Source organism: Wickerhamiella sorbophila (assembly GCF_002251995.1).
Source record: "Wickerhamiella sorbophila strain DS02 chromosome Unknown contig1, whole genome shotgun sequence".
NCBI lineage: Eukaryota > Fungi > Ascomycota > Dipodascomycetes > Dipodascales > Trichomonascaceae > Wickerhamiella > Wickerhamiella sorbophila.
Window position 1 is genome coordinate 2,662,011 of NW_020193984.1, and position 23,554 is coordinate 2,685,564.

The 23,554-nt window shown below is 49.1% G+C and overlaps 15 protein-coding genes across 15 annotated transcripts; 7 read left to right on the forward strand and 8 right to left on the reverse strand.

Moving 5' to 3' along the window:
* Window positions 1-2: 2 nt before the first annotated feature.
* On the reverse strand, window positions 3-1,532 carry B9G98_01661 (Something about silencing protein 10; the record flags this gene model as incomplete). Its single annotated transcript, XM_024808219.1, has 1 exon — window positions 3-1,532. The coding sequence occupies one exon, from the start codon at window positions 1,530-1,532 to the stop codon at window positions 3-5; it is 1,530 nt and encodes a 509-aa protein (XP_024663987.1).
* A 247-nt stretch (window positions 1,533-1,779) lies between these two features.
* Window positions 1,780-2,562, forward strand: B9G98_01662 (COP9 signalosome complex subunit 6; the record flags this gene model as incomplete). The annotated part of the gene is made up of 1 exon (XM_024808220.1): window positions 1,780-2,562. The coding sequence occupies one exon, from the start codon at window positions 1,780-1,782 to the stop codon at window positions 2,560-2,562; it is 783 nt and encodes a 260-aa protein (XP_024663988.1).
* Window positions 2,563-2,610: 48 nt separating this feature from the next.
* Window positions 2,611-3,726, forward strand: B9G98_01663 (Peroxisome assembly protein 12; the record flags this gene model as incomplete). The annotated part of the gene is made up of 1 exon (XM_024808221.1): window positions 2,611-3,726. One exon carries the CDS (start codon window positions 2,611-2,613, stop codon window positions 3,724-3,726), a length of 1,116 nt encoding a protein of 371 aa, XP_024663989.1.
* A 12-nt stretch (window positions 3,727-3,738) lies between these two features.
* On the reverse strand, window positions 3,739-5,499 carry B9G98_01664 (Ethionine resistance-conferring protein 1; the record flags this gene model as incomplete). Its single annotated transcript, XM_024808222.1, has 1 exon — window positions 3,739-5,499. One exon carries the CDS (start codon window positions 5,497-5,499, stop codon window positions 3,739-3,741), a length of 1,761 nt encoding a protein of 586 aa, XP_024663990.1.
* Window positions 5,500-5,875: 376 nt separating this feature from the next.
* B9G98_01665 (Denticleless) lies at window positions 5,876-7,138 on the forward strand (the record flags this gene model as incomplete). Its single annotated transcript, XM_024808223.1, has 1 exon — window positions 5,876-7,138. One exon carries the CDS (start codon window positions 5,876-5,878, stop codon window positions 7,136-7,138), a length of 1,263 nt encoding a protein of 420 aa, XP_024663991.1.
* Window positions 7,139-7,208: 70 nt separating this feature from the next.
* B9G98_01666 (hypothetical protein) lies at window positions 7,209-8,915 on the reverse strand (the record flags this gene model as incomplete). The annotated part of the gene is made up of 1 exon (XM_024808224.1): window positions 7,209-8,915. The coding sequence occupies one exon, from the start codon at window positions 8,913-8,915 to the stop codon at window positions 7,209-7,211; it is 1,707 nt and encodes a 568-aa protein (XP_024663992.1).
* A 609-nt stretch (window positions 8,916-9,524) lies between these two features.
* Window positions 9,525-11,072, forward strand: B9G98_01667 (U3 small nucleolar RNA-associated protein 7; the record flags this gene model as incomplete). The annotated part of the gene is made up of 1 exon (XM_024808225.1): window positions 9,525-11,072. The coding sequence occupies one exon, from the start codon at window positions 9,525-9,527 to the stop codon at window positions 11,070-11,072; it is 1,548 nt and encodes a 515-aa protein (XP_024663993.1).
* Window positions 11,073-11,111: 39 nt separating this feature from the next.
* On the reverse strand, window positions 11,112-13,988 carry B9G98_01668 (26S proteasome regulatory subunit RPN2; the record flags this gene model as incomplete). The annotated part of the gene is made up of 1 exon (XM_024808226.1): window positions 11,112-13,988. One exon carries the CDS (start codon window positions 13,986-13,988, stop codon window positions 11,112-11,114), a length of 2,877 nt encoding a protein of 958 aa, XP_024663994.1.
* Window positions 13,989-14,159: 171 nt separating this feature from the next.
* On the forward strand, window positions 14,160-14,624 carry B9G98_01669 (Desumoylating isopeptidase 1; the record flags this gene model as incomplete). Its single annotated transcript, XM_024808227.1, has 1 exon — window positions 14,160-14,624. The coding sequence occupies one exon, from the start codon at window positions 14,160-14,162 to the stop codon at window positions 14,622-14,624; it is 465 nt and encodes a 154-aa protein (XP_024663995.1).
* Window positions 14,625-14,700: 76 nt separating this feature from the next.
* On the reverse strand, window positions 14,701-16,095 carry B9G98_01670 (D-3-phosphoglycerate dehydrogenase 2; the record flags this gene model as incomplete). Its single annotated transcript, XM_024808228.1, has 1 exon — window positions 14,701-16,095. One exon carries the CDS (start codon window positions 16,093-16,095, stop codon window positions 14,701-14,703), a length of 1,395 nt encoding a protein of 464 aa, XP_024663996.1.
* Window positions 16,096-17,780: 1,685 nt separating this feature from the next.
* On the forward strand, window positions 17,781-18,407 carry B9G98_01671 (GTP-binding protein RHO3; the record flags this gene model as incomplete). The annotated part of the gene is made up of 1 exon (XM_024808229.1): window positions 17,781-18,407. One exon carries the CDS (start codon window positions 17,781-17,783, stop codon window positions 18,405-18,407), a length of 627 nt encoding a protein of 208 aa, XP_024663997.1.
* A 66-nt stretch (window positions 18,408-18,473) lies between these two features.
* Window positions 18,474-19,594, reverse strand: B9G98_01672 (hypothetical protein; the record flags this gene model as incomplete). The annotated part of the gene is made up of 2 exons (XM_024808230.1): window positions 18,474-19,480; window positions 19,582-19,594. The coding sequence occupies 2 exons, from the start codon at window positions 19,592-19,594 to the stop codon at window positions 18,474-18,476; spliced, it is 1,020 nt and encodes a 339-aa protein (XP_024663998.1).
* A 146-nt stretch (window positions 19,595-19,740) lies between these two features.
* B9G98_01673 (hypothetical protein) lies at window positions 19,741-20,589 on the forward strand (the record flags this gene model as incomplete). The annotated part of the gene is made up of 1 exon (XM_024808231.1): window positions 19,741-20,589. The coding sequence occupies one exon, from the start codon at window positions 19,741-19,743 to the stop codon at window positions 20,587-20,589; it is 849 nt and encodes a 282-aa protein (XP_024663999.1).
* A 12-nt stretch (window positions 20,590-20,601) lies between these two features.
* On the reverse strand, window positions 20,602-22,482 carry B9G98_01674 (Lipase 4; the record flags this gene model as incomplete). Its single annotated transcript, XM_024808232.1, has 1 exon — window positions 20,602-22,482. The coding sequence occupies one exon, from the start codon at window positions 22,480-22,482 to the stop codon at window positions 20,602-20,604; it is 1,881 nt and encodes a 626-aa protein (XP_024664000.1).
* Window positions 22,483-22,836: 354 nt separating this feature from the next.
* B9G98_01675 (KIN17-like protein) lies at window positions 22,837-23,511 on the reverse strand (the record flags this gene model as incomplete). The annotated part of the gene is made up of 1 exon (XM_024808233.1): window positions 22,837-23,511. One exon carries the CDS (start codon window positions 23,509-23,511, stop codon window positions 22,837-22,839), a length of 675 nt encoding a protein of 224 aa, XP_024664001.1.
* Window positions 23,512-23,554: the final 43 nt, after the last annotated feature.

The following is a 23,554-nucleotide window of genomic DNA, read 5'->3' on the forward strand; positions in this document are numbered from 1 at the left end:
CTTTAACCACCAAACTTGGTACTGTGAACGAGATTCTTTTTGATACCAGACATCTCGCCCCCGTAAGGGCCGCTGGGTTCCTGGTATACCCGACGAACACTCTTGAGCTTCTTCTGCGCAGCTGCGAAACGAACCCGCTTCTTAACACGGGCGTTGCGGTTCTCCTTCTTGCGCTTTGGCGTGAGACCTTTGTTCTTCTGGATCTGGTAGTTGATGGCCCGCTTGTCCACATTCGGGTTCTCGCCGAGGTATTCTTCTAAGCGGCCCTGCTTCGCCGCAGCAACAGCTTCAGCATGACGCTCCACCTTAAAGCGCTTCTTCTTTTCACGCTCAGCTTTGGTTTCTGCATAAAGAGGGTTATGGTTCTCCTCGGTGTCTTCTGCATCGTCCTCAGACTCACCAAGACGGTCTTGGGTCTGCTGGCCACGCTGTCTAGCTTCCTCCAATAAACGTTGACGACGCTCGAACGCACGCTCCTTGTAGGGCAGATCAAGATCACCCTGGAATTTGTCTTCCTTGACGGCGGAACGCTTATCGATCTGTGATGTATAGAAGCGTAGGCTTTGCTTATTCTTGGCACGTGCCTGCTGCTCGATAGAATCTGCAGCTTCATCATAATCAGCAATTTTGGCATTTTTGCGGCTAATTTTGGGCAGCTTGATAGTGAAATCATCTTCGTCTTCGTCCTGCTCAGACTCAAAGGAGGCGAAGTCTGAATTGGAGATTTCAGATTCAACGTCCGATTCGATCTCAGAAAGAGCTTCTTCGGAATCAGCAGAGATATCTTCTGGCTCCTCTTGAAGCTCCTCCATAGGCTCTTCAGCTGCTATGGCAACCCGCCAAAGCTCGCGGGCTTTCAGAATGCCCTCCATAACCGGATGCTCTTTCAAGTCGACTGGGCCGTCCGCCACTTTGCTGGTGAACAGAGCAAAATAAGAGTATATCATGCCCATGTAACTATTAAGCGCAACTTTTTGGAACTCAGCAAGTTCACCCTCCTCGGACTCGAGGTCTTTTGCAGCTTCTTTGCATTTCTGTAGCTCTTTGGATAACAGCAGAACCTCCGGATAAGTGCTCTGGATAAATGCGAAACGCTCAGCGGCACTCATATTGCTAGTTTCTTGTGGAAGCTCTTCCACTTCGATTTCTGTAGAGACTGCGGTCTTTTTCCACCCTTCCATGTCATCCTCGTCGTAAAAATCACCCTCGTCCATTTCCTCCATTTGAGCCTGTTGCATACGCAATGCCTCTTCCTCCTCATCTTCCAAGGCTTCTTCATCTTCTTGGTAGTCGTCACCACCATAATAATTATTGCGTGAGGCGCCCCAGCCAGTTGATTCGGCTCGAGCGGATTTTCCCTGCTCATAGTACTCGGATTGATCGCCATCCTCGCCGCTTTCAATACCCATTACCTCTTCGTCACTGAACTCGAACTCTGAGTTATCCTCATTATTGAGACCGGCTTTTTCATAGAGTGCTCGGTCTCTTTCTGTTTGAAACCTTTCGATATCATCGATTTCACTGTCGCTCATGATGATGTAATTTTTTTTTTCGCGGGCTGCAGTGAAATACTGGGTCGAGCGAGGTTCACAAACGGAAAGGTGCTTTGCGCTGGGATTTTAATTAACCAAAAGCTAGATAGAATTAACACCCTATGGGTTCTGAAATGATTGTTAAAAAAAGATAAACCTAAAAAGCTCCCCTGTTGACTACGCTGTTTTAAACTATGAGTGAGATTCTTCAAGATCTGTCTAGGCACTACTGAGCTGCTGACTTACCATGCCTTCAGCTGGCGTGCATCCAATTGCATTATTGAGTGTTTGCGAGCTATGTACACGTGCCCAGCTACGTCAAGACACTACACCAGTTATTGGTGGACTGTATGGAACAGTTGTTAATGATTTTATAGAAATCTGGTATGCGTTCGAGGTAAGGCGAGAGGGTAGTGGCATTGATACAAAGTTCTTGATTGACAAAGACGGGCTGCTGAAAACAACCAATCCAGCAATGCAACTTTTAGGCTGGTTCAGAACTGAAATGGGTGCCGAGAATATGGATTCGTGGGTTTATAGCATCCACGCACAGGTTGAGTCGGTCGTCCCTAATCCACTGTTGTGTACGTTCTCTGTGCCTATACCCCAGGATAGTACGGAGTTTCCGGTCAGAGCATTCAAACTTGGTGAAGCAGGAATCATTGAAATCCCGGTCGAGTTCAGCCTCGACAGGCCTGAAGAAACGGCTGTTAATGATGTCATGACAATGCGCTCGAAGTCCAAAGGAGCCGTTTCCGACCAATTGGCGAAACAAACCAATGCTATGATTCTGCTGCATGAGCGCCTGGTTGTTTTACGTGACTACTTACAAAAAGCTTTAGACTGCGACAATGTCGACCAGGGAGTTGTTGCAAAAATCGTTACCGCAGTCGACTTGCTTGTTAGAGAAAACGACGTGCTTCACACGCAAGAGTCCGAACACACCGAGGTCGGAGTTATTACAGAAGTTCTTGCCGCCGTCATTCTAAACTGTGACAAAAAACTCCTGCAGAATGCCGATAAATTCTAAATTATTTAACTCATAATCCGAAATGTGGGGAAACCTGCCTCTTGACTAATGGACTACTACAGCTCGCTTAATGCGGCGACTTTGGACCCGGATATCCCCACAGTATTCGAGATCCTGAGTGCAAAGCAGCTGCAAGATCTTATTTATCCCAGTATTCGGCACATTATTGTTCATTATGCCGAATGCAACCCGGCCTACCTCCTGCGCATTGCCAACAGGTTTGACGAGATCTATTTGGTAGCCATGGGTCTTGTGGAGCATTACCACCTCAAGCACTGGAATGCTACGTTTACGGAAAAGTTCTATGGTCTCAAGCGCACGAATATTCTTGGATATTCTGCGCTCAATAGCCGCAAAGCCACGCCGAATATTGTGGAAAAGGAACGGCGGCTCACTGCGAAACAGCGCTGGCTGTGTCTATTTTTTGTGGTAGTGGTTCCGTATTTGCGAGAGAAATGTGAGGCACGGTACGACATTTTGAAAGGAAAGTACAGTTTCAAATCGATTGAGGAAGACAGGCCGGCGGATGACGCTCCTTTACGGGCCAAAATACGATATCACTACGACTATCTCTTACACAAGTGGTATCCGCGCTACTGCATGGTAGAGTCAACATCTACTATTCTGTTTTTGCTGGGCTACCTATTCCATCGAACAAAGGCTACATCGCTAGTGGACTATTTGGTGAATTTCCAGTACTCCCGCCTTTCTTCGTTCGACCATCAACTGAACTCACTGGATGCCGAGGTCAAGGACTGGAGGGAGTATTTGACGACGCAGTATCTCTCAGGGCTCGTCCTTTCAACTTTCAGCTATGCTCTTCCTTCTGCGTTGTTCTTTGTCAAATTTTTCGAATGGTGGAATTCAAGTAATTTTGCGAGCAAATTGAACCAGCTCGGCCCTAAACTTGACCCCCCATCTACAGGCATACCACCACTGGGCTTGAAAGGATGCCCCATTTGCAAAAGAGCAGAAATTGAGAACCCTGCAGTGCTCGAGACAGGTGTTATCTACTGTTACAAGTGCATTTTCAACCACCTGCAGTCTGGTGACAGATCCAAAAAGCCTGTTTGTCCAGCAACCAATAAACGCCTTCTGCTAACGACATGGAACGACGAACAAGAAAACTGGCTCATTGGGGGATTAAGACGATTGATGATATAGACATTTCATACATTATGAAGTTGCTTCTTCAGCCTGCTTAACGACCGAATGCCAATTGGTATAACGAATGTTATACGCCAAGATCAAGACAGCGGATGACACACCCGTGCTAATTCCAACCCAAAGACCACTGAGGCCGTATTCGAATTTGAAGGCGAGTAGCAAAGCCATGGGGACTCCAACGCCGTAATATGCAAATAGATTTACGTAGCCGCCAATGTACTGCCGGCCCTGTCCACGCAGAATTCCACCTAAAACACCATACAAGCCGTCGAGAACAAGCATAAATGAGCAGCTGGCAAATGCAGTGGCCGCGGCTTCAACAACCTCCTGGTCATTGGAAAACAAACCTGAAATAGGGTACCGGAAAGTGTACAGCATCAAGGCGTCGAACGTTGCCAAACCACCAGCCATTACAACCGCGACTTTGGCGGTCAAAATAGCGGGTTTTATGAGGCGGGCGCCAATAAAGTTGGCGATGCGAGTTGAGGTTGCCACGGCCAATGCAAAGGGCACTTCATATGCCAATGTCGTGATCGTGGATAAAATAGTCTGGGCAGCGAGATTGACGGTGCCCAAATGAGACGAAGCCAGAGTCAAGATCTCGAAAGCCATGAATTCTGCTTCAAGCATAACAACACCAGGGATGGCCAGCCGGAAAATAGGGCCCCAGTCGGAGAAAATGCTCCTCTCGAAGCCGTTCCAACACTTTTTGCCATCAATAAAAACAACGTACAGGATCATCAGTATCATCATAAGCCAGTTAGTGATTGCAACCGCTAGAGGGGCTCCTACGTAGCCAATGCCCCATGTTGGGTTCCACACCAGGAAGTAGTTCAAGAATACATTACATGGGGCACAGATCACAATGACCACTGTAGAAGCGTGGAAAATTCCTTGAGCCTGCAAAAACCTCTTTCCACACTCGAAAACAACGTACGGTGGCATACCGATAGTTAGAATACGCAAATAACGAGCAGCAAGGCTAATCAAGTACTCCTCGCCCTCGGGTAAAATAAAAGAAAGAACAACGTCAGCCTTGAACCAGACGATAAAAACTGGTAGCAGGCAAATAAGCGTCATTGCAACACATTTCTGCGTATACACTCCAACGAGATCAAAGCGACCAGCGCCATATGATTGGGGACATAGTGTGTCCAGGCAGGTTGCTATGCCCTGAATCATAGCGAAACCTGTGATACTTCCGGTCATTGCCGCTAGGGAGACTGCACCAAGCTCGTCTTTCCCCAAATGCCCAACGCTAAAGATTGAAGCAACCGTCAATGAATACTGAAGGAAGAACGTGATTGCCAAGGGTGCGGCATTCTTGACAAGAACGTAAAACTCCCTCCGAACTTTGGTGCTGATCTTTCCTTGAGCAACTGCTTGCTCCCACGCAGACTCAATAGCAGCGGCTTCTGTATGGAGGCTCGAGGTACCGTAGCTCATATTCACCCCGTTGTCTCGGAGTAAATCTTCACGTTCTTGCAAAACTCTTTCGGCTGATGAGCCCAGGGCAGTATCAATTATACCACCATCACCGTCTTCAACTGCGCAACGTTCTCCGGGCCCGTCAATGTTGACAACAATCTTGAGCGGGGTTGCTTGGAGCCCAAAAGTGTCTGCGAATCCCTGACGCCCAAGGGAACCAACTACTGACCCTGCGTGAGTGTTTATTACCAACGACCGTCTTCTAGGCTGAATAGGCCGACTAGCGCTATGTTGTAAATCTTCTTGCCGCTCGGAATTTGCAGGATCCGGGTTATCAGACATGTTTTTAGAGGTCTCCAGAGCGCTGCAAGTGACTAAGGACACAAGATAAGGCTCTGCATACACAAGCCCGAGGCGAAGCGATGCGCAGCTGATAGGGCTAGGCGGGTTTGCATATCACTGGGTCAACAGGCCCAGCAGAGTAGTGCCGGAGAATCGGGAATACGAGACACGTTTGCAAAAGATGGTCGTGTCCGGGTCGCCTTCGGGCAGGTTTTTTTTTCATCTCACACCCGCTAATGCAATCTTGCCCTGAATGCAGCGCCCTGAGCGAAGCCTTCGAAAGCGAAATCTTGTGTGTGGGTGTGCATATAAGCTCTTAGTCATCAAATCACCCAAGGATATTCGCGTCGCGTACTCATCAGTGTAATTTAACTACATGAACAATTTGGACCGGTGGTTGATTCGTGTTCCACCCGCTCCAACGGCTTCTGAGAGAGGAATGACATGCTATGGTGAACAGCCAAGTAGCTCACCACTGGAACCGCTCAACCTGAATGTGCCGAATGCCAAACGTCAAAAGCTGAGCGCGTCTCAACCCTCGAGTGCTGGGTCGCCACTACGCAAGCAAAAGCCTTTACCCTCGGCCTTTACTGCCAAAAATCTCCTGTTGCAAGGCAAGTATGCTCCAAAGGAGGTATTCTATCAGTACGAAGGCCGTAAAATGGCCCAAACACAACAAGTTTCACTGACGCAGGTGCCGTTCGTGGTCACTGGTCTGAACTCAGTTCCAAGAAATTTGGTCGGTTTCCAGAACGGTAAAATGGCAGTCATGAATGCGCAGAAGGGCTGTGAGGGATTGCTGCTTGACGAAAAAAGCGTTGTGCCCGGATCAGCCATTCGCGATCTGAGCGTAGCTGCCGACGACTCCACTTTGCTTTGCGGATCGGAGGTCGGAATTGCAATTTACGATATCAACACTAGTCAAGTCGCTCAGAATTTCAACCCGGATGATGACGTGGGGTTCAGGCAAGTGCGATACTCGCCAGCGAGTTCTAGCATCTTCGCGACGGGAACTCAGTCCGGCAATGTTTATTTCATGGACATTCGCACCCAGCAGCCGCTCCGCAAAATCATGAACGCCCATCGCGCTGATAAATACACAAGCGCACAAATCAGTGCTATTGCTTGGATGGATGATAACTTATTGGCCACTGCAAGTAGTGGCTCGGACATTGTCAAGGTGTGGGATTTACGACACGCACGCAAGTGTCTCAATCAGACGCCTCAAATCAAGCGGGCAGGTATCGCTTCTATGGTCATGGACGATTCAGGACACTTGTGGGCACTTCGTCGAGGCGGGGGGCTGTTCGCATCATCGCTGAATGGCCACGTTTCCGAGCTGAGTTCGGCCCACTTGAAGCCCACCAGCTCTTACAGTCGGGTAGAGTTTATCAAGAGCTCGAGTCTAGAAGGGAACTACCTGGCTTGCAGCGGGGAGAACGGTATCACATTGTTCGTATGCCCCAGCAAAAAGGCAATAGTCAACGGATACGACGTGTCATGCACCGCGGTACTTCTCAAGGGACACCGCAGAGAATGTACGAGTATCACCTGGCAGCCGAATACCGATTCATTGATGAGTGTCGGTGATGACTTTACCTTGAGATATTGGCAGGTGCGTCAGTATCCGGACACTTAATGAATGTATTTATTATTAAAGATAGATTTAGCATATGTTGCACCCATGTACGTTGAGGGCAGTGGAGTAATTAAAGTAGCAAAACAGCTGCAAGTGCAAGGAGGCTTCCAAGACCAGCTTTGACCAGGTTGCTCCCGTTTGCAGATACGGGGCCCTGTGAAGTCGCTTGCTCAGCACTCACACTAGGTGTAGGACCACCCAAATTAGCACAGGGCACCCGCGAACAGTCTCCAATTAATGTTTGAACTTGTGTACAGGGGCAGTCGGTAATCGTAAGGGTGGTTGGGCCGCTCGCTGTATACGTACCCCCATTAGTGACAATAGTCGTAGCAGATGGGCACACCGTAGTCAAAGTAGATACAATGTTACTCGTCAAAGCTCCACCAGCTGGACCAACAGATGTGCAAGGGCAGTCAGTAATGGTCAGAATGGTCGGCGCAGTCACAGTGTATGACTTGCTGTTCTGTACAAACGTTGTGGGCTCAGAGCAGTACGTAGTGAGCGTTTTTACAAGCTGGGTGCATGTTTTGCTTGCGGGTATAACTGTGGTCAGGGAGCAGGGGCAGTCAGTAATGGTAAAGGTTGATGGGCCGTCGCACGAGTAGGTCTTAGAATTCTGGACGAACTGCGTTGGCCCAGGGCAGTAAGTAGTCAATTCAGTAACAATTGATGTAACTGTCACGCCGACATCCGGGTTATACGTCGCAGTACCATTCACCATTGAGCTCGGAGCTACACCTGAGTTCGATACGTTCATAGTTGGCGCTGAACCATTACCTGGCATAGTTGCTGAACTTAATGTTGCGTTGCCTGTAACTTCAGTCAATACACTACCACCAGTATTGGTTGCTGTAACATTCGTCAAACCACCACTGTTGGGGCTGGCAGATTCACTGATAGTGTTGGTCGAATTATCGCTGAGAGGGGTGGGTAATTCACCACTGAGGGTGTTGGTCGAATTATCGCTGATAGCGGTGGTTAATTCACCACCGAGGGTGTTGGTCGCACCAGGACTGGCAGGACTAATTGTATCACTGCTGGTGACGTTCGTAAGTCCACTAATGGCAGTGTTGGATGCCTCGCCGCTGGCGGAGTTCGTCGAATTACCGTCGGCAGTGTTGGCGAAATCATCAGCGGCAGTGTCCGAGGAGACGGTCGCGGTATCCGTGCTACTCGAGGAACCGGGCGCAGTATCCGTAACACTCGAAGACCCTGTCACGCTATCGGTCGTACTCGAGGAATCAGTCGCGCTATCTGTACTGCTAGCGGAACCGGTCGCGGTATCAGCGGTGCTCGCAGAATCCGTCGCGATATCAGTGGTGCTTGCGGAACCGGTCGCAGTATCCATTGTACTCGAGGAATCAGTTGCGGTCGCAGTGGAACTCGAGGAGTCGGTTGCGGTGTCCGTAGCACTTGAAGAATCAGTCGCGGCATCCATGGCACTGGGAGATTCGCTTGCAGTATCCGTGGTACTCGGGGTTGCGATGTCCGCTGAACTCGAAGAATCAGTCGCGGTATCCGCAGCACTCGGAGAGTCGCTCGCGATATCCGTGGCACTCGGGGTCGCGGTATCCGCACTATTAGCATCATCCGTGGTATCGGCGTAAGGTGTTATATTCGCAATACCTGAACCATCGTCTGGTAAACCTGTTTCTGCCACAAAGATAACTGGTGGCTGAGACCCAGGTGCCACTAATCTAACAAGGTCAATTCCGCCCAAGGCCTCAACACCGTCTCCAGCTAAGATTAAAAGAAGCAAACTCTTGTAGAAATGCATTATTCTATAGTGCAAGAAATTTACAGGCCTTATATATGTGAGGTGTTTAAAACATTGCATAGTAAACTTTAAATAGAATACCACATAATAGCAGTGATAAGCACATTTACTTCGAGATCAAGATAATTATCGCAATCAATTGTGGTATATATCTATGTTTAAACAACACCAGTATTGATATATCATGTTGTTTTCGCCTACCAGCTTAGTTTAGTCTAGTTTATTTTTGTCGTCACATGCACGAGAACAAGCTGGCCCATGCACCGAAGGAAAAAAGACCTCTCTTCGTTGTATATCTAAACATGTGCCTATGAGTTCATTTATATTGGAGCTGGATAAAGCTGAGCGATTCAGCATCTAACGAAAATCTCACATCCCTGTAACACTTCGGCAAACCACCGAGGTTGCTCTAAAAATAAATTCAAGTAAAAATAAACTAATGACCTAAATAGGTAGGTGTGACCCCAGAACTGTTATATTTTTATCAAACGCACGAACCTTCCACCAAGCAGCTGTCACTAGTACCATTTGGGGCTACAAGATGACTATGTGCTCACATAATTTTTTTTTTTTCAGATCCCAATATTCTCGTCTTGAATCATTGTTGAAATGGAAAAATATAAGCGCAGCAAGGATCGTAAAATTAAAACAAAAGATCGCAAGCTACGGGCTTATATGGATCGCACGAACGATCAGTTCCGACGAGCTGCTGAGCAGGCCGCTGGAACTGAGGAACTGTTCCTGGAGAGCACCGGCTTTCTCGAGCCTGAGAATGAGATGGAACGTACTTTCAAAGTTACTCAACGGGAGATTGCTGAAAGTGTGGACAAATCGACCCAAGCCAAACAATTCAATTTATCGCTGGACCTGTTTGGTCCGTACCAATGTGACTATTCGCGAACCGGTAATTATCTGCTGCTCGGAGGTCGAAAAGGGCATATGGCTTCATTCAACTGGAAAGATGGTAGTTTGGAGTGTGAGCTGCATGTGAACGAGACAGTGCATGCGGTAAAGTATTTGCAGAATGATAATCAGTTTTTCGCTGCTGCTCAGAAAAAGTACACTTACATCTATGATTCGACTGGAACCGAAGTCCACAAATTGAAACACCATATCGAAGCCACCCATTTAGAATATCTACCATATCACTATCTGATGGTGTCGGCAGGTAATACTGGATTTATCAAGTACCAGGATGTTTCTACTGGTCAGCTTGTATCTGAGATACGAACAAAACTGGGCCCCACTGCTGCACTAACGCAAAACCGCGCGAACGCAGTGATTCATGCCGGTCATAATAACGGTACGGTGACACTTTGGGCACCCAGTATGCAAACCCCTCTGGTCAAACTGCTTTCATGCCGCGGGCCGGTTCGATCGCTGGCGATTGACCGGTCTGGTAACTATATGGCGGTGGCCGGATCAGATCGATCTGTCAAGATCTGGGATATTCGCAACTTCAAGACTTTGGAATCTTATTATTCACCTACACCTGCATCGTCTCTGGATATCTCAGATACTGGCCTTCTTGCGGTCGGTTGGGGGCCCCATGTTCAAGTATGGAAGGATGTTCTGACTCGCACAGGCCCCAAGGTGTCTGCGCCATATATGAACCATTTGCTAGCAGGCGAGCAGACTGAAAGAGTTCGGTTTGCGCCATTTGAGGATATCCTTGGTGTCGGCCATTCTTCCGGGTTCAGCAGTTTGGTGATTCCTGGCGCTGGTGAAGCCAACATTGATTCCATGGAGTCCAATCCCTTCATGTATGCCACCCGGGCAGGTCGCCGCGAGACAGAGGTCCGAAGCTTGCTGGAGAAGCTGCAGCCTGATATGATCAGCTTGGACCCTGGTGATATTGGTAACGTTGATCGTCGTTCAGCTGCAGAGCGGCTCAGTGCTGCGCAAGCTCAAGCAGCTCAGGAAGCCGCGGCTCAGAAGGAGCAGGATATGCTTAAACCTCGCACAAATGTCAGAGGTAAGAATTCGGCAATCCGACGTTTGCTGCGCAAGAAAACCAAGAACGTTTTGGATGAGCGTAAAGTGCGTCTGCAGTCTGCTTTGGAACACGAAAAGAAGGCTCGTGAAAAAGAGCGTCGTCTTGCTCATGGCCTGGAGTTAGAAAAAGAGACGGGCGCTGCTTTGCGCAGGTTCAAGTAGAACTTTTGTTGTTTATATATGTATCGATCTACAAGCAGTTTATTCGACAGGTAGCATGAAAGGTCTGGGGAGGGGCGCCTCTTCAGTCTCATCCTCAATATTCGAAGCTTGACGGAGAGTTTTGATTACTTTGTAGTCACCCGGTTTCGTTTGGCGAACTACAATCACACCGGAGCGTTGATGCTCTACGACAGGCTCAAACGGAGAGCTCGTGAACTCGATGTGCTCGCGCTGCCAAGGGACAACACGAGACATGTTTTCAATAAGATAAGAGCCAGACTCGGATTCCTGGTCTTTCTCGGCTTTACCACCGGCCTTTGTCTCGGCCTTTGTCTCGGCTTTTGTCTCGGTTTCCTTGGCTTCTTTCTCCTTGGCGTCCTTGCTCGCTTTGGGCGCGTCGTCAACATCCATTTTATTCTCAGGATCCTTCTCACCCTTAGCAAGAGCACGAGCTCTAGCCCGACGCTTATCCTTGAGTGTTGTAGAGAGGATTGCAGTCAGCAGCTGCTCTGGAGCCTTCAAGTTTTCTTCCTCCAACCGGGGAGGGTATCCGAACAACGATCGAGAAGCCATGCAATCCAACTTGAATTCTGGAATCTTGAGATCTTCTCCCACACAAACAATAGTAGTTGGAGTGAACGCCAACGACAAGAAGTGTGCCAGGGGGAACCAATACCAGTATTGCAAGAACACGGCGAGACCAGCCACCGCCTTCATATTGAGGTTGCCTGTTTGTGGATTTTCGAGGGAGATAGTTGTACTGCATCCACCAGCATCTATAATACCCAAAGCGATGGCAGCACCGAATTTGGCCATCGCATCTTCGTGCTTAGCAGCAATGACATTGGCAAACTGTTCACGCAGACCACTAACCCTTGGAGTCTGATCAGTCTGCTGGATCAGAATCATTGCCAGGGCAATCATAGCACCTTGACGAACAAAGTCAACGGGGTCCTTCATCATTGGCTCTAGAACGTCCACGGCAGCACTCATAGCCGTGCCAGCACATGCAACACCCAGGGCCATGGTAGTGCCGTAGCGTACGTGAGGATTGTGGGATTCAGAGAGCAGCTCAACCATTCGGGGCAAGGCTGACGGATTGCGCAGTAGAATAAAGCCAAGGCCAATCACTGCCGCACGACGAATGTCGTCACTAGCATCGGAGACGGCAGTGTGCAGCAAAGTCTTGATGGCCTTATTGTTACCGGTACCTGCATAAGCCAACGCAATGGTGAAACATCCACCGTATCGAAGCAAAGGATCTTGTTCTGCCATTAATTTTTCAATCAATGGATCAGAGCCTTCTTCTTTACCATAGTTCAAAAGAGCAAGGCCCAGGGCAAGACTGCGGATGATTTTCTCGTGCTTTGTATCATGAGCATACTGGAGCATTTCTTCTTCAGCCATTTCAGACTGCGATCCGAGCATAACCAAGCCCATAGCCAAACCAGCGGCTTCACTAGCGATTGCCGAGTCAGTGTAAAGAACGGTACGAAGGTTCTCATATACATCAATATCACCGGTACGCATAGCGGCCAGGCCTACACCCAAGCACGCGCCATGAAGAACCACATCTTCGTCATCCGATCGGTCCTGAGTCTCGTCCAGCGAGGAACCAATAATCTGGCCTTGCAAGTACTCGAGGACTTCTGCGCCAAATCCAGCAAAAATCAATCCCAAGCCATAAAGTGAACCACCACGGGAATGGCTGGAGCTACCTTGACCACCGGGCAGGTACGGTTTGAGGATTCGACGGCCCTGGGTGAGGTTACCCCGGTGGATAACGCCCAAAGCCGCGGTAGCAGTAAACTTTGTCCAATGTTGGGCACGACCCAGCCAGTCGATATTTTCTCTGAAGAAAGTATCGCATGTGGTTCCCACAAGAAGGAATGCACTCTGGAAGGAGACAGCCGAATGGAACATCGAGTTGCGCGAATCGAAAGCATTTTTTGTGCGATTGAGTACAGTCATATCGGCGTGGTTATTGCGCTGCAAGAATGTAATCTCGTAGTCACAGGTTGGCACGCCAGATAGAATTTTAACGAGCTTGGCTCTACGCTGGTCAACAGCGGTCTCGAACGCCACCGATGTCTCTGTCAATAGCTGTTGGCTAGCCCCGGTGACCAAATCAAATGCAACCTGATAAGCAAGTGGCGTGTCGGTATCGATGAGACTCTCGAAAAGCTGGATTGCAAGATCAGCCCGGTCAAGCTGCACGATGATTTTGGTTACAAGGGTCGAATCAGATGTGGCCTTGTCTGCGGTCAACAACTGATGGAGGGAGAACAGCACTTTATTGCGGAACTCGCGGTGAGAGACGAGACGAGTACAGCAATCGAAAACAAAGTAGAAGATTTCCGTGGAATTCTTTTCCCGGAGGATGGCCTCTACAATGTCCAAACGTCGGGCCTCCAACGCTACACCAAGAGCCATGGTAACTTGACCGCTCTTGACGCAGTTTTCTAACAGAGCCTCAATGGACGAAACCAACTTCGAATCGATGGTGGTGGTATCGTCTGCATCGCGCGGGTCGTATTGCTGCTGGCGTAAGTCAACATAATGACGAATGGCTTTGGCAACGATGGTGTTCGTGTACTCAGTTCCTGAGCTCATATCCAAGTGTGCACCCGCATAAAGAGCAAACTGAACCGACTGGTCGAAATCACCCAAATGGTAGTACACTTTCGAAGCTACGAGCGCCGCCAGCGTTTGGGCGGGGAAGCTCGGGTCCTCGAACAGCTCCTCGATTTGAGCAAGATGGTCTGCAACCTCAGGCCATATTTCGTCCACGGATTTGTTTAGCGCCTGCAGCGCGTGCTCTTTAAGGCCGTAGTCTGGCTCGTTGAGCAAAGCCAGAATCGGTGATGAGAGAGCCATGTAAGCAGTCAAGTTCACGCACGCGTGGATTGTGGACATGTAGCGAGAGGTCTGGGATGAACTCAACAACTTTATAGTCTTATTTTACTTGCATTGGTCTAAATTATTGCTGCGAAGTATATACGTGAAGGATCACAGGACGCGGTCGCCAAGTCGCCACCCAAACGCACATATAAATACAGGTCGCTTACCTTGGTTCATGCCGCCACCATGTCGAGTGTAAAACTATACATATATGATCTTTCGAGAGGGATGGCAAAGCTCTATGCACCCATGCTCCTAGGACAGAATCTGGAGGGCGTCTGGCATTCGTCGCTGGTCGTCCACAATCGTGAAATTTACTTTGGCCAGGGCATTTTTTCCGTGCCACCAGGAACAACACACTTAGGGGCACCGCATAGGGTCATTGATCTGGGCGAAACCGAGCTTCCTTTAGACGTGATTGAAGAGTATCTTGAGGAGGTCAAGCCTGAGTGGACGGCAGATCGGTACCATCTGTTTCTGAACAACTGCAACGACTTTAGCGACTCGCTGGCCGAGTTTCTGGTCGGAAAGGGCATTCCCTCGTACGTTAAAGACGTTGCCAGAACCGTAGCGGGTACACCGTTCGGCCAAATGCTGATGACCCAACTCACCGCGGGCGGATCGTCAGGGGCCGAATTCGGAGCAATATAGATATTAGAGGATTAAGCGGCACAGTTGATTGCGCCGATATATATATAAAGAGATGGTTGAACATGAGGTTTTTCCCTTAGTAGAGCATGCGGGTGCGGATGTTGAAGTTCAGGCGCTCCAGCTCGTCCGACAACTTCCGGATCTCGCTCTCGCTGACGTTGGACATATCAGCCATGAGGTAGGCAATCTGACCCTCAGAGTCGGAGAACTGCTTGACGATGTTGTGTTCGGCAAACAGCTCGTTGACCTGGGCCAACACACCGGGAACGTTGCGGTGCACGTACAACACACGAACAGCACCAGACTCCTCCTGGTACGGACGACGGAGGTCGACCTCGGGGAAGTTAACAGAGGCAACTGACGAGCCCTCGGTGATGTACTTGTGCAGGGCGGTGGCAACCTCGACACCAATAGCCGATTGGGCCTCATTGGTAGAGCCACCAATGTGAGGGGTGAGAATGACATTTCCCAAAGACACCAGCTCAGAAGTCCAGTCGTTCAAAGAGTCATTGAAGCCAGGGCCGTTCTTGGCGGGCTCGTTGGGGTACACGTCAATAGCGACACCAGCAATTTTACCGGCCTTGCGAGCGGCAATCATGGCCGGAATGTCAACAACAGTTCCTCGGGAAGCGTTGATGAGGTATGCACCCTTACGCATGGCATCAAACTCTTTGGTGGAGATCATACCCTTAGTTTCAGCCAGTTCAGGCACATGCAAGGAAATAAAGTCTGAGTTGCCGAGTAGTTCCTCGAGAGTGTCAACTTGCCGAGCCATACCCATGGCCATAATGTTGAGCACATCGTAGTACAGGACATTCATGCCCATGGCTTCAGCAAGAACCGACAGCTGGGTACCAATGTGGCCGTAACCCACGATACCCAGGGTCTTACCGCGGATTTCCCAGCAGCCCTTGGAGACCTTGTTCCAGACACCGGTGTGCATTTCAATGGAGCGATCACCGAACTGACGAGCAAGCGCAACCATGTAGCCGATCACGAGCTCGGCGACGGAACGGGAGTTGGAGAACGGCGAGTTGAAGACCGCGATACCACGCTTGGTAGCATAGTCGAGGTCGACTTGGTTCGTGCCAATGCAGAAGCAGCCAATGGCAAAAAGATTTTGCGCGTGAGACAAGATCTTTTCTGTGAGGTTGGTTTTGGACCGAATACCAATGACATGCACATTCTTGATTTTCTCAATCAGGTCGGCCTCGGGCAGAGACGAGTCGTGGAACTCGACTTGGTAGCCGCGGCTCTCGAGAATGTCCAAGGCCGTCTTGTTGACGTTCTCAAGCAGCAAAACTTTGATGTCGCCATGCTGAAAGGGCTTCAGGTCCTTCTCGGGGCGTTGGTTGATAGAAACCCGACGGCCTCGGAAATTGCCAGGCGACGCCATGCTGTCAAAAGTATGGGGCGACGAGATAACATCGCTGGTGGGGCGGGGTTTTCTGATTTCTTGAGGCGTGGCCATTTAGATAAGTCAATGGGTAGTAAGTGGTGATATATATTTCGGCTATGCGATGAGTAAATCTTCGATGAAAAGTCATCATGCATGAAAATTTCTAGGCTTAGGGTGGAAACCCGAGGCTCGGACAGTCAGTGAAATGTGCAGATCATTCGAGGCCAGTGGTGTGAGCATAGAGAAGCGGATGGTACAGTTGACTCGAATTCGACTGGATAGTTTAGTAGCCACTAGCAAATTAGGGTGACACGGCGCTGAGAAAGACGAAACTACCTCTGCGCTAATATAGTTGATTTAGGAGGTCGGTAGCTTGAAGCAGGCGGGCAATGGCTTGAAGCAAGCGGGCCGTCAAAGGATGCCTAGGGGCCTTTTCTGAATAACATTCATGAATATGTGAACTCAATGAGCTAGCGATAGGGACTTTGGGCTAGCTCTTGAATAGGAGGGCGAGATCAGTCATGCAGAGTATACCGAGCTATAGAGGCAACAGTCTTGGACTACACGCAACGTGAAGGTGGACTTTAGCTTCAAATTTATTTGTAAAACAAGCACACTTTTCGTCCAAACCAGTGCCAGTAGAGGTTGGCAGAAGCGCAAGATTGGGATCACCTGTTCAACTGCAAAGCACAAGCGTTTATGATCAGATCCGTACGAGATGGAGCTCAAGCAAGCACAAATAAAGTCGTGGTAGAGACACAGTTTGAATCTTAACGGCGGATTCGAACTTTAAGGCTAGCCAGCCAATTGATGATACCTGCAGCCCCGATTAGTTCAAAACGGGTAAATTTCGCATCATTTGACTGTTCCTTGCAGCAGCTTGGGTCAATTCGGGCAAGATCCCCCACTACCACCAGCATTGGCCCCTCTGATTCGACCCGTTAACAGGTTTGACTTCAATGCTCAGATACATCTACGGCTTGGAAGAAAAATACCGCCGCAGAGTAGTCGGGGTTCTGTTTGAGCAATGACGTGGGATCTAGGCTCTAAATCTAGTGGTAAGCGACGGATCGATCAATTGCCTGAGCATCTAGCTTGGACGAAGAATGAGCGATCACGACTTTCTTGGCGTTATGCATCAACGCCATTCAAGCTGAAAAATCTAACACAACCACTTGGGTAGACGTGGGTATGGGGTGCTTGGGCTATAAAATTGCTGATATTGTGATTATAATGTCTATTCAATGTCGTTGGAGAGAGCAATAATATAGACGGCAATCCACGCCCTGCCAAAAGAGGCTGCTCACTGTGCCATGGGCAGACCAGCTGGACGACTGTATTGGCGGCACCAGGCTCAGTGGTCCTCTCACGGCCGGATCGGGGCTCTCCTGGGACCCCCTGCTGCACCGCAATCAAAGACAGACATGGAAACAGCTTGCTTCGTTCAGTGTTATGTCACGTGATGTGGCTTAGGGTAATCTGTCGAGGAAAAAGCCCAGTATGTAAAGTTATGATAATGCGTGACGTGCTCTTACCTGTATAACACATACACAGACCACACAAAGGTCGAGCCCCACCTTTCAATTTTCGCTGTATAATCGAATCGGTCATCTGCACCGCTAGCGTGGAAACTCTAACTCCCAGGACATAACTCAAAGGCTCGTGTTTCATCGTTCCTTACTGCAACAGAACATTCCTCAATCAGACGCACCCCGGAACCCTCGTTACTTGTCGACTATTCCACAACTCCCTGAACAATGCGCTTTATCTCATGTGGTACCAATCCCAAGCCCATCAAGCGCAAGATTGTAATTCTCGGCGACGGTGCTTGTGGTAAGACCTCCCTGCTGAACATGTTCACCCGTGGATACTTCCCCCAGGTTTACGAACCCACTGTATTTGAGAATTATGTTCACGATATTTTTATTGATGGCCAACCTATGGAATTGTCGCTGTGGGACACTGCAGGTCAGGAAGAGTTCGACCGCTTGCGCTCCCTTTCTTATTCGGATACTCACTGTATCATGCTCTGCTTTTCCGTCGATTCCAGGGACTCTCTTGAGAATGCCCAGACTCGCTGGGTCTCTGAAATCATCGACCATTGCGAGGGCGTAAAGCTTGTTCTGGTGGCTTTGAAGTGTGATCTCAGAAACCAGGAAGATGCAGATGGTTCCACGTTGCAGCAACCGGACCGCACTATTTCTTACGACGAGGGCGTTGCTGTTGCTAAACGGGTCGGTGCTGTGCGATATCTAGAGTGCTCCGCCAAAAAAGACCGTGGTGTACGCGAGGCGTTCACCGAAGCCGCAAGGGTCGCTCTGTCTGCGAAATCTAAAGGCGCTACCCAGGAGGCAGAAACAAAAAAAAGCTGTATTATCGCGTAAAAGCATTATTTTTATAAACCCTACGGGTATTAATAGGCCGAATATAAACAAAAAAAAATCCCCCTCTCAATGACCAACTTTGAACGAAAGGACATCGTTCTTGCCCTCGCTAACGACATCGTCTTCAGACAGTTTAATTGAGCCAACCCCTTCTATCCAGAGAACCGGTGCATCGCCCATTATTTTACGCATCACTTGTCCGACCGTGGTTCCACGGCGCACTAATAAACAGTCTGGAAAGACAGACTTGCCGCCAAAGTTGTTTATATTTTTGACCGGGAAAACTGGTACAAGTTTGAGGACCTCAATTGCTTCTCGCAGAGCCTGGGCGACCCCAGTAGACCCAAAGCGGTACAGCACAAGATCGCGAACCGTTTCAACCCGAGCTTTTAGTTTTTCATCCAGCTCTTTCAGATCAGAGTCAGGAAGGTCCTCTTTAGTATCAACAAATTCCGTTCCGGGCTCATAAATGATGTATTTTTGTTTCACGAGCTTCTTCAGAAACACTTCGCTGATCGCAGACGATACCACCTGGGGGACCTCTGGGTATTTTAGGGCAATTTTCGAAATGTTGGCATCGCTATCGGCATGATCAACCTTATTCAAAGAAAGTACAGTGGGGAACTTTTCGGCTGTAAAGCACCGAACCACAAGATCAATGTGTTCGTCCTGCCAATGTTCGAGAGCAGGCAGCGTCGGTTTCCCAGGCTCTACTTCAAACTTTTTTGCTGCTTGCACCTCTGCCAGCGATATTGCTCGAGCCACAAGTTCTTTAGTGGCACCATAGCCGCTGAATTGATTTGCAAGCGTATCTACAACCGACGATTTCGTCGCCGTGTGTCGTCGGGCGATCGAGCCCCATTTACCGGTTAGGTTACCTCGAATCCACCGGAAAATCTCATCTTGCAGCCATTCAATATCATGTGTGGGGTCGTATCCTCTTGTTGCCTTACCCTCGGCGTCTGTAGTACCACTAACGTCAACGACGTGGATCAAGGCATCTGCATGTCGTAGATCATCCAAGAACTTATTGCCGAGTCCCCGTCCCTCGTGTGCTCCTGGCACCAGTCCGGCTACGTCCAGCAGGGTAATTGGGATGAATCTTGTCCCATTTGTACACCAACCGTAGTTTGGTTTGCAAGAGTCTTGCTTATTGAACCGAGAACACGCACACGGAATAGGCACATAACCAGTAGCTTTATTCGGGTCGATAGTGGTGAAGGGGAATGCGCCAACTTTGGCTGAAGCGTCTGTTAAGCTATTCAGCGTAGTCGACTTACCACTTGATGGCTTTCCCACAAGTCCAATAAGACAATCTCTCATACTTTACAAAATGACAAATTTTTGGGGGAAACCATTTGTGTTTTTGAGCGAGTCAGTTTTGACTCCCCCGCACGGTTTGGCGACCATTTCAAGACTTGCATCGCAGTTTCAGTGCAAATCAAATGCTGATTTGCTGAAATCTGTCTATAACCAGGCTGCGTTGTCGGTCAAGTCTCAAGCGAGTTTATTTCAAACCACAACAAAGTTCAAGCCTGCACAGCATCGAGACTGGCTGAAATCTATAGCAGAGTCGGTGACCGATACAATTCAATTCGAATCGTCTTCTGACCGTGCTAACTTTCTGGCGGCATTGCCTAACGAGCTGGGCAAAGTTCGAAATTATGCGGTGCCCGATTCAGTGCGTCAATTCATCGATACGCTAGAGTCTCAGTCCATTCTGTGGGGCCTTGTGGCAAACGAGGGACCTTTGTATCCTGCAGTTTTGAAATACGTCGGTGTAAAGCCGTTCTGTACAGTGATGGCCCGCGAGGGTGTATTCAAGCCGCTGCCCATAACGTTTCAAAAGGCGTGGCAAAAGGTTCCGAGAGAGTCCCGTAAAAACATATGGTACGTTGGATCTGCCGAGGTTCCTTATGATAATGTGTATGTGGAAGGGATGCGATGTGTTCTTCTAGGGTCTGTTTCGGACGGCCCTGCGGGCTTGAACCGTTCTCATACTCGCATTTCAGCGCTTGAGGAGCTGCATCCACAATTATTCCAAACAGCCCCTGATTTATCCGGCTATGAAGAGGATTACGACGATGACGGCTCGGTCGTTCTTACCTCGTTCAAGCCCAAAAACGAACTACTACCGCTCGGCGAAAAGGACCAGAGCTTGGCTGATTTGCATAAAAAATAAATAATATAGCATCTATTTATTAGTACTTCCCTCAACAACCGCCGTGGACAGGGTCCTGGGCTTGCGAGCACCATTCGGTGATGTCGCCAAAGAAGAGGAGTACGAGTTAGGAGCTGTCATTGCTTGACGGCCTACCATTACAAGGTTTGATCCCGATGAAGTCCGGGATAGAGCCGGTGATTGATTCAATGGTGAGTACATTGGTCGGATTTGCACCGACGACTTTCGCCGAGTGATTGAAGCAACGTTATTGGTCGAAGGCGAGTAGCGTACAGTTCCAAGCGAATAGCGGCTACGATGTGATCGAACACTGTGGAGGAGCTCTTCGCTGTTGCGATGATGCATTTTCATAGCTGCCTTGAGCTGGTTGGCGTTCTTGGAAATCATACGACTGTGCACTCGCATAATAGCCTCGTCTAGTTTGAGCTCAATGGCACAATGGTTTCTAGTAATTGCAAGTTTGGGCCAAGTTGCTAACCTTCCTCGTTGCATTGCAGCCCCCAGAACGCCGGGTGTGGGGTTTCGCAACAGGTTCGCAAAGTCGGTTAGCTCGATAGATGGCAGCATGGTGATATTTCCAATGTACTCTTGGGCCATAACATTGAGTAAAGAGGAAGTTGTCTTTTCGAGAATCCCTGCTTGCTTCATCATTTGCAGCGCATGTGACACCTCGCCAATAAGCATACTCTTTGTTTTGGACCATAGTGTGTGCTGATTGACTATGTCGTTTTCCTCCAGCTTGATTTTATCGTCCAGCTTCTTTTTCGGGATTTGCGGGCTGAAATGTTGGGACAAATGCAAAAGGGGTGCAATGTGCGGGTTTACCTGGCAGGCAATGAAATGGTTGACATCAAACATTTCTGCCAAGCGAGCCAGCGGTAAATCGTTGTCCACGCTGCCATCGATAAATGTTGTTTTCACCCAAGGGAACACCTCACCGGTTCTGGGGTTTTTGGCCATCAAGGTGTTTGACGAAAACACCAGTGGCAAAGAGCATGATGCACAGACCGCCGACCAAATCAAAACATTGGGCGACGTCAGGTAATTCAGCAGTCGTGGCATATCATGAACACCTGATGACGAGACTGTGACGTTCAAAATACGTCCCGTACGGTTGTACGCCTCAAGAAAAGTATAGTCTCCTAAAAGCTCTTTGGTCATGGTTTCAATCCAGACACTGTCGACCCAAGTGCCTTCAATCAGGAAACGTTGGACGTGCTGCCACATTGTTTCTTCGATACCAGCACTATGGAAAATGGCAATTTCCTGGTTTCGGAGGTTCCACAGCTTATCGAACTCGTCCTCCTTGGTGACGCATATCAGTGCAGCAAAAATAGACCCCGCGCTAGATCCAGAGACAATTTTCGGAAGCAAATTATGTTCATGCAGCTCGAAAATAACCCCGGCATGAAGTAGTCCTAGTGTTGCACCGCCTGACAGCACGAGTGCTGTACGCCCAAAGGCCTTCCGGGTCTGGAGTAATGTCTGCACAAGATAGGAATCGTCCAGGTTGTTAGCCTCAAGCAGCGACTCGATTGCCGCTTCGCACTCACATATATAATCCGAGATCAGCGTTTTAGTACCTGAGTAGCACTTTTTGTACAGCTCCTGGTCACCCATGCGGCCAAGGTTTCGGGAGAGGGTTGTTCGGACCAAATAAAGTAATTTTTTGATGTTGCCAGAGAGCCGGGCTTCACGCAGCTCGTTCAGGCGGTGACTCACTAGCTCGTAATCGTACAATGGGCTTGCATTGTGCTTTTTCCATCTATCTAGGCCCAGGAGCTCATCCAGCTTGACCGAAGCAGCCAGCCACTCGTCGTAATCCTGAGCGCTAGCCTGCTCCTTAATTAAAGCGTCATAATTGGGGTCTCTCCTAGTCAACAGCGGTATCATTGAGCGTCTTGACCGAGGTTGAGGAGGGCTATGGCGCTGTGTACCGGAGGTGCGGAGAGTATAAAAAGAGAACTTTAGCCGTTATGGGCAGGGGTCGCTTATCCGGCTTCATGTGACAAAGGGGTATTACGGGGGTAGAGGTCACATAGACAGATATACGTCGATCAGTGGCTGGCAGCTTTCTAAGCTCAGCACCTCGTCAAAGAACAGGGTTCTTGCCTTTTACCAGAGCCATCCGGACGAGGGCTGTCAAGGCTTTAAACATATTTTTGGAACTTTTTCAGCTCACTGAGCGTTTGATTTTGGGCCGCGGGGTCGTGTGCCAAAGTCAAAGGTTTAGTGGAGAATAAATAGTTAGAGTTTTTTACGTAGGGGGTTGGCTCGCGGGCCTGCCGCAGGCTTGGTTTTCAACGAAAAGGCTATTTTGGTCTTGCTGGTCTGCATGTGCTCCTTGAACTCCTTCGGTTCCTTGGGCTCGTTAGGTGCTGCTGCCTTGGCGCGAGCCATCTGGAGCGCGAGAGCTCGCTCGGCGGCTTTTCGCTCATTGTTGCGTTCTGTTTGTTCCATCATCTGCTTTCGGCTCGCAGCTTCAGTAGATGTGTCGATCCACGCTATAACCTGGCCCTCCGGGGTGTCCTCGACATTTAGAATCCCTTGGTTTGCTAGACTCTGGCAGAACGCTGCAAGCGAAGACCAGCGCGTGGCATTCATATGAACATGATCCTTGTTTTGAATGTACTCATTGTAGAAACGGTTGGCACCTATTGGTTTATCTCCGTGTGACATGCGCAGTAAGGATACAAAATCGTGTTGGAATTGTTTCGAGAACTTGTCGATAGTGAACCCGCCATCGCTTCCAGCCTGCAGCATTTTCTTGACATGTGATTCTGACTGGGTGTGACACTTGAACCCGTTTTCGTCTCGGCACTGCTTTTCGCAGACCTGACAGTACCATCTCAGGCGCTGTAACCCTTTTGCTTTTAACTTGTTGGCCACATATTTCGCCGTTCCAATCTGGGCCTTTGCCATTTAATTAGCACGGGGGATGACTAACCAGATCGAACCAAATAGA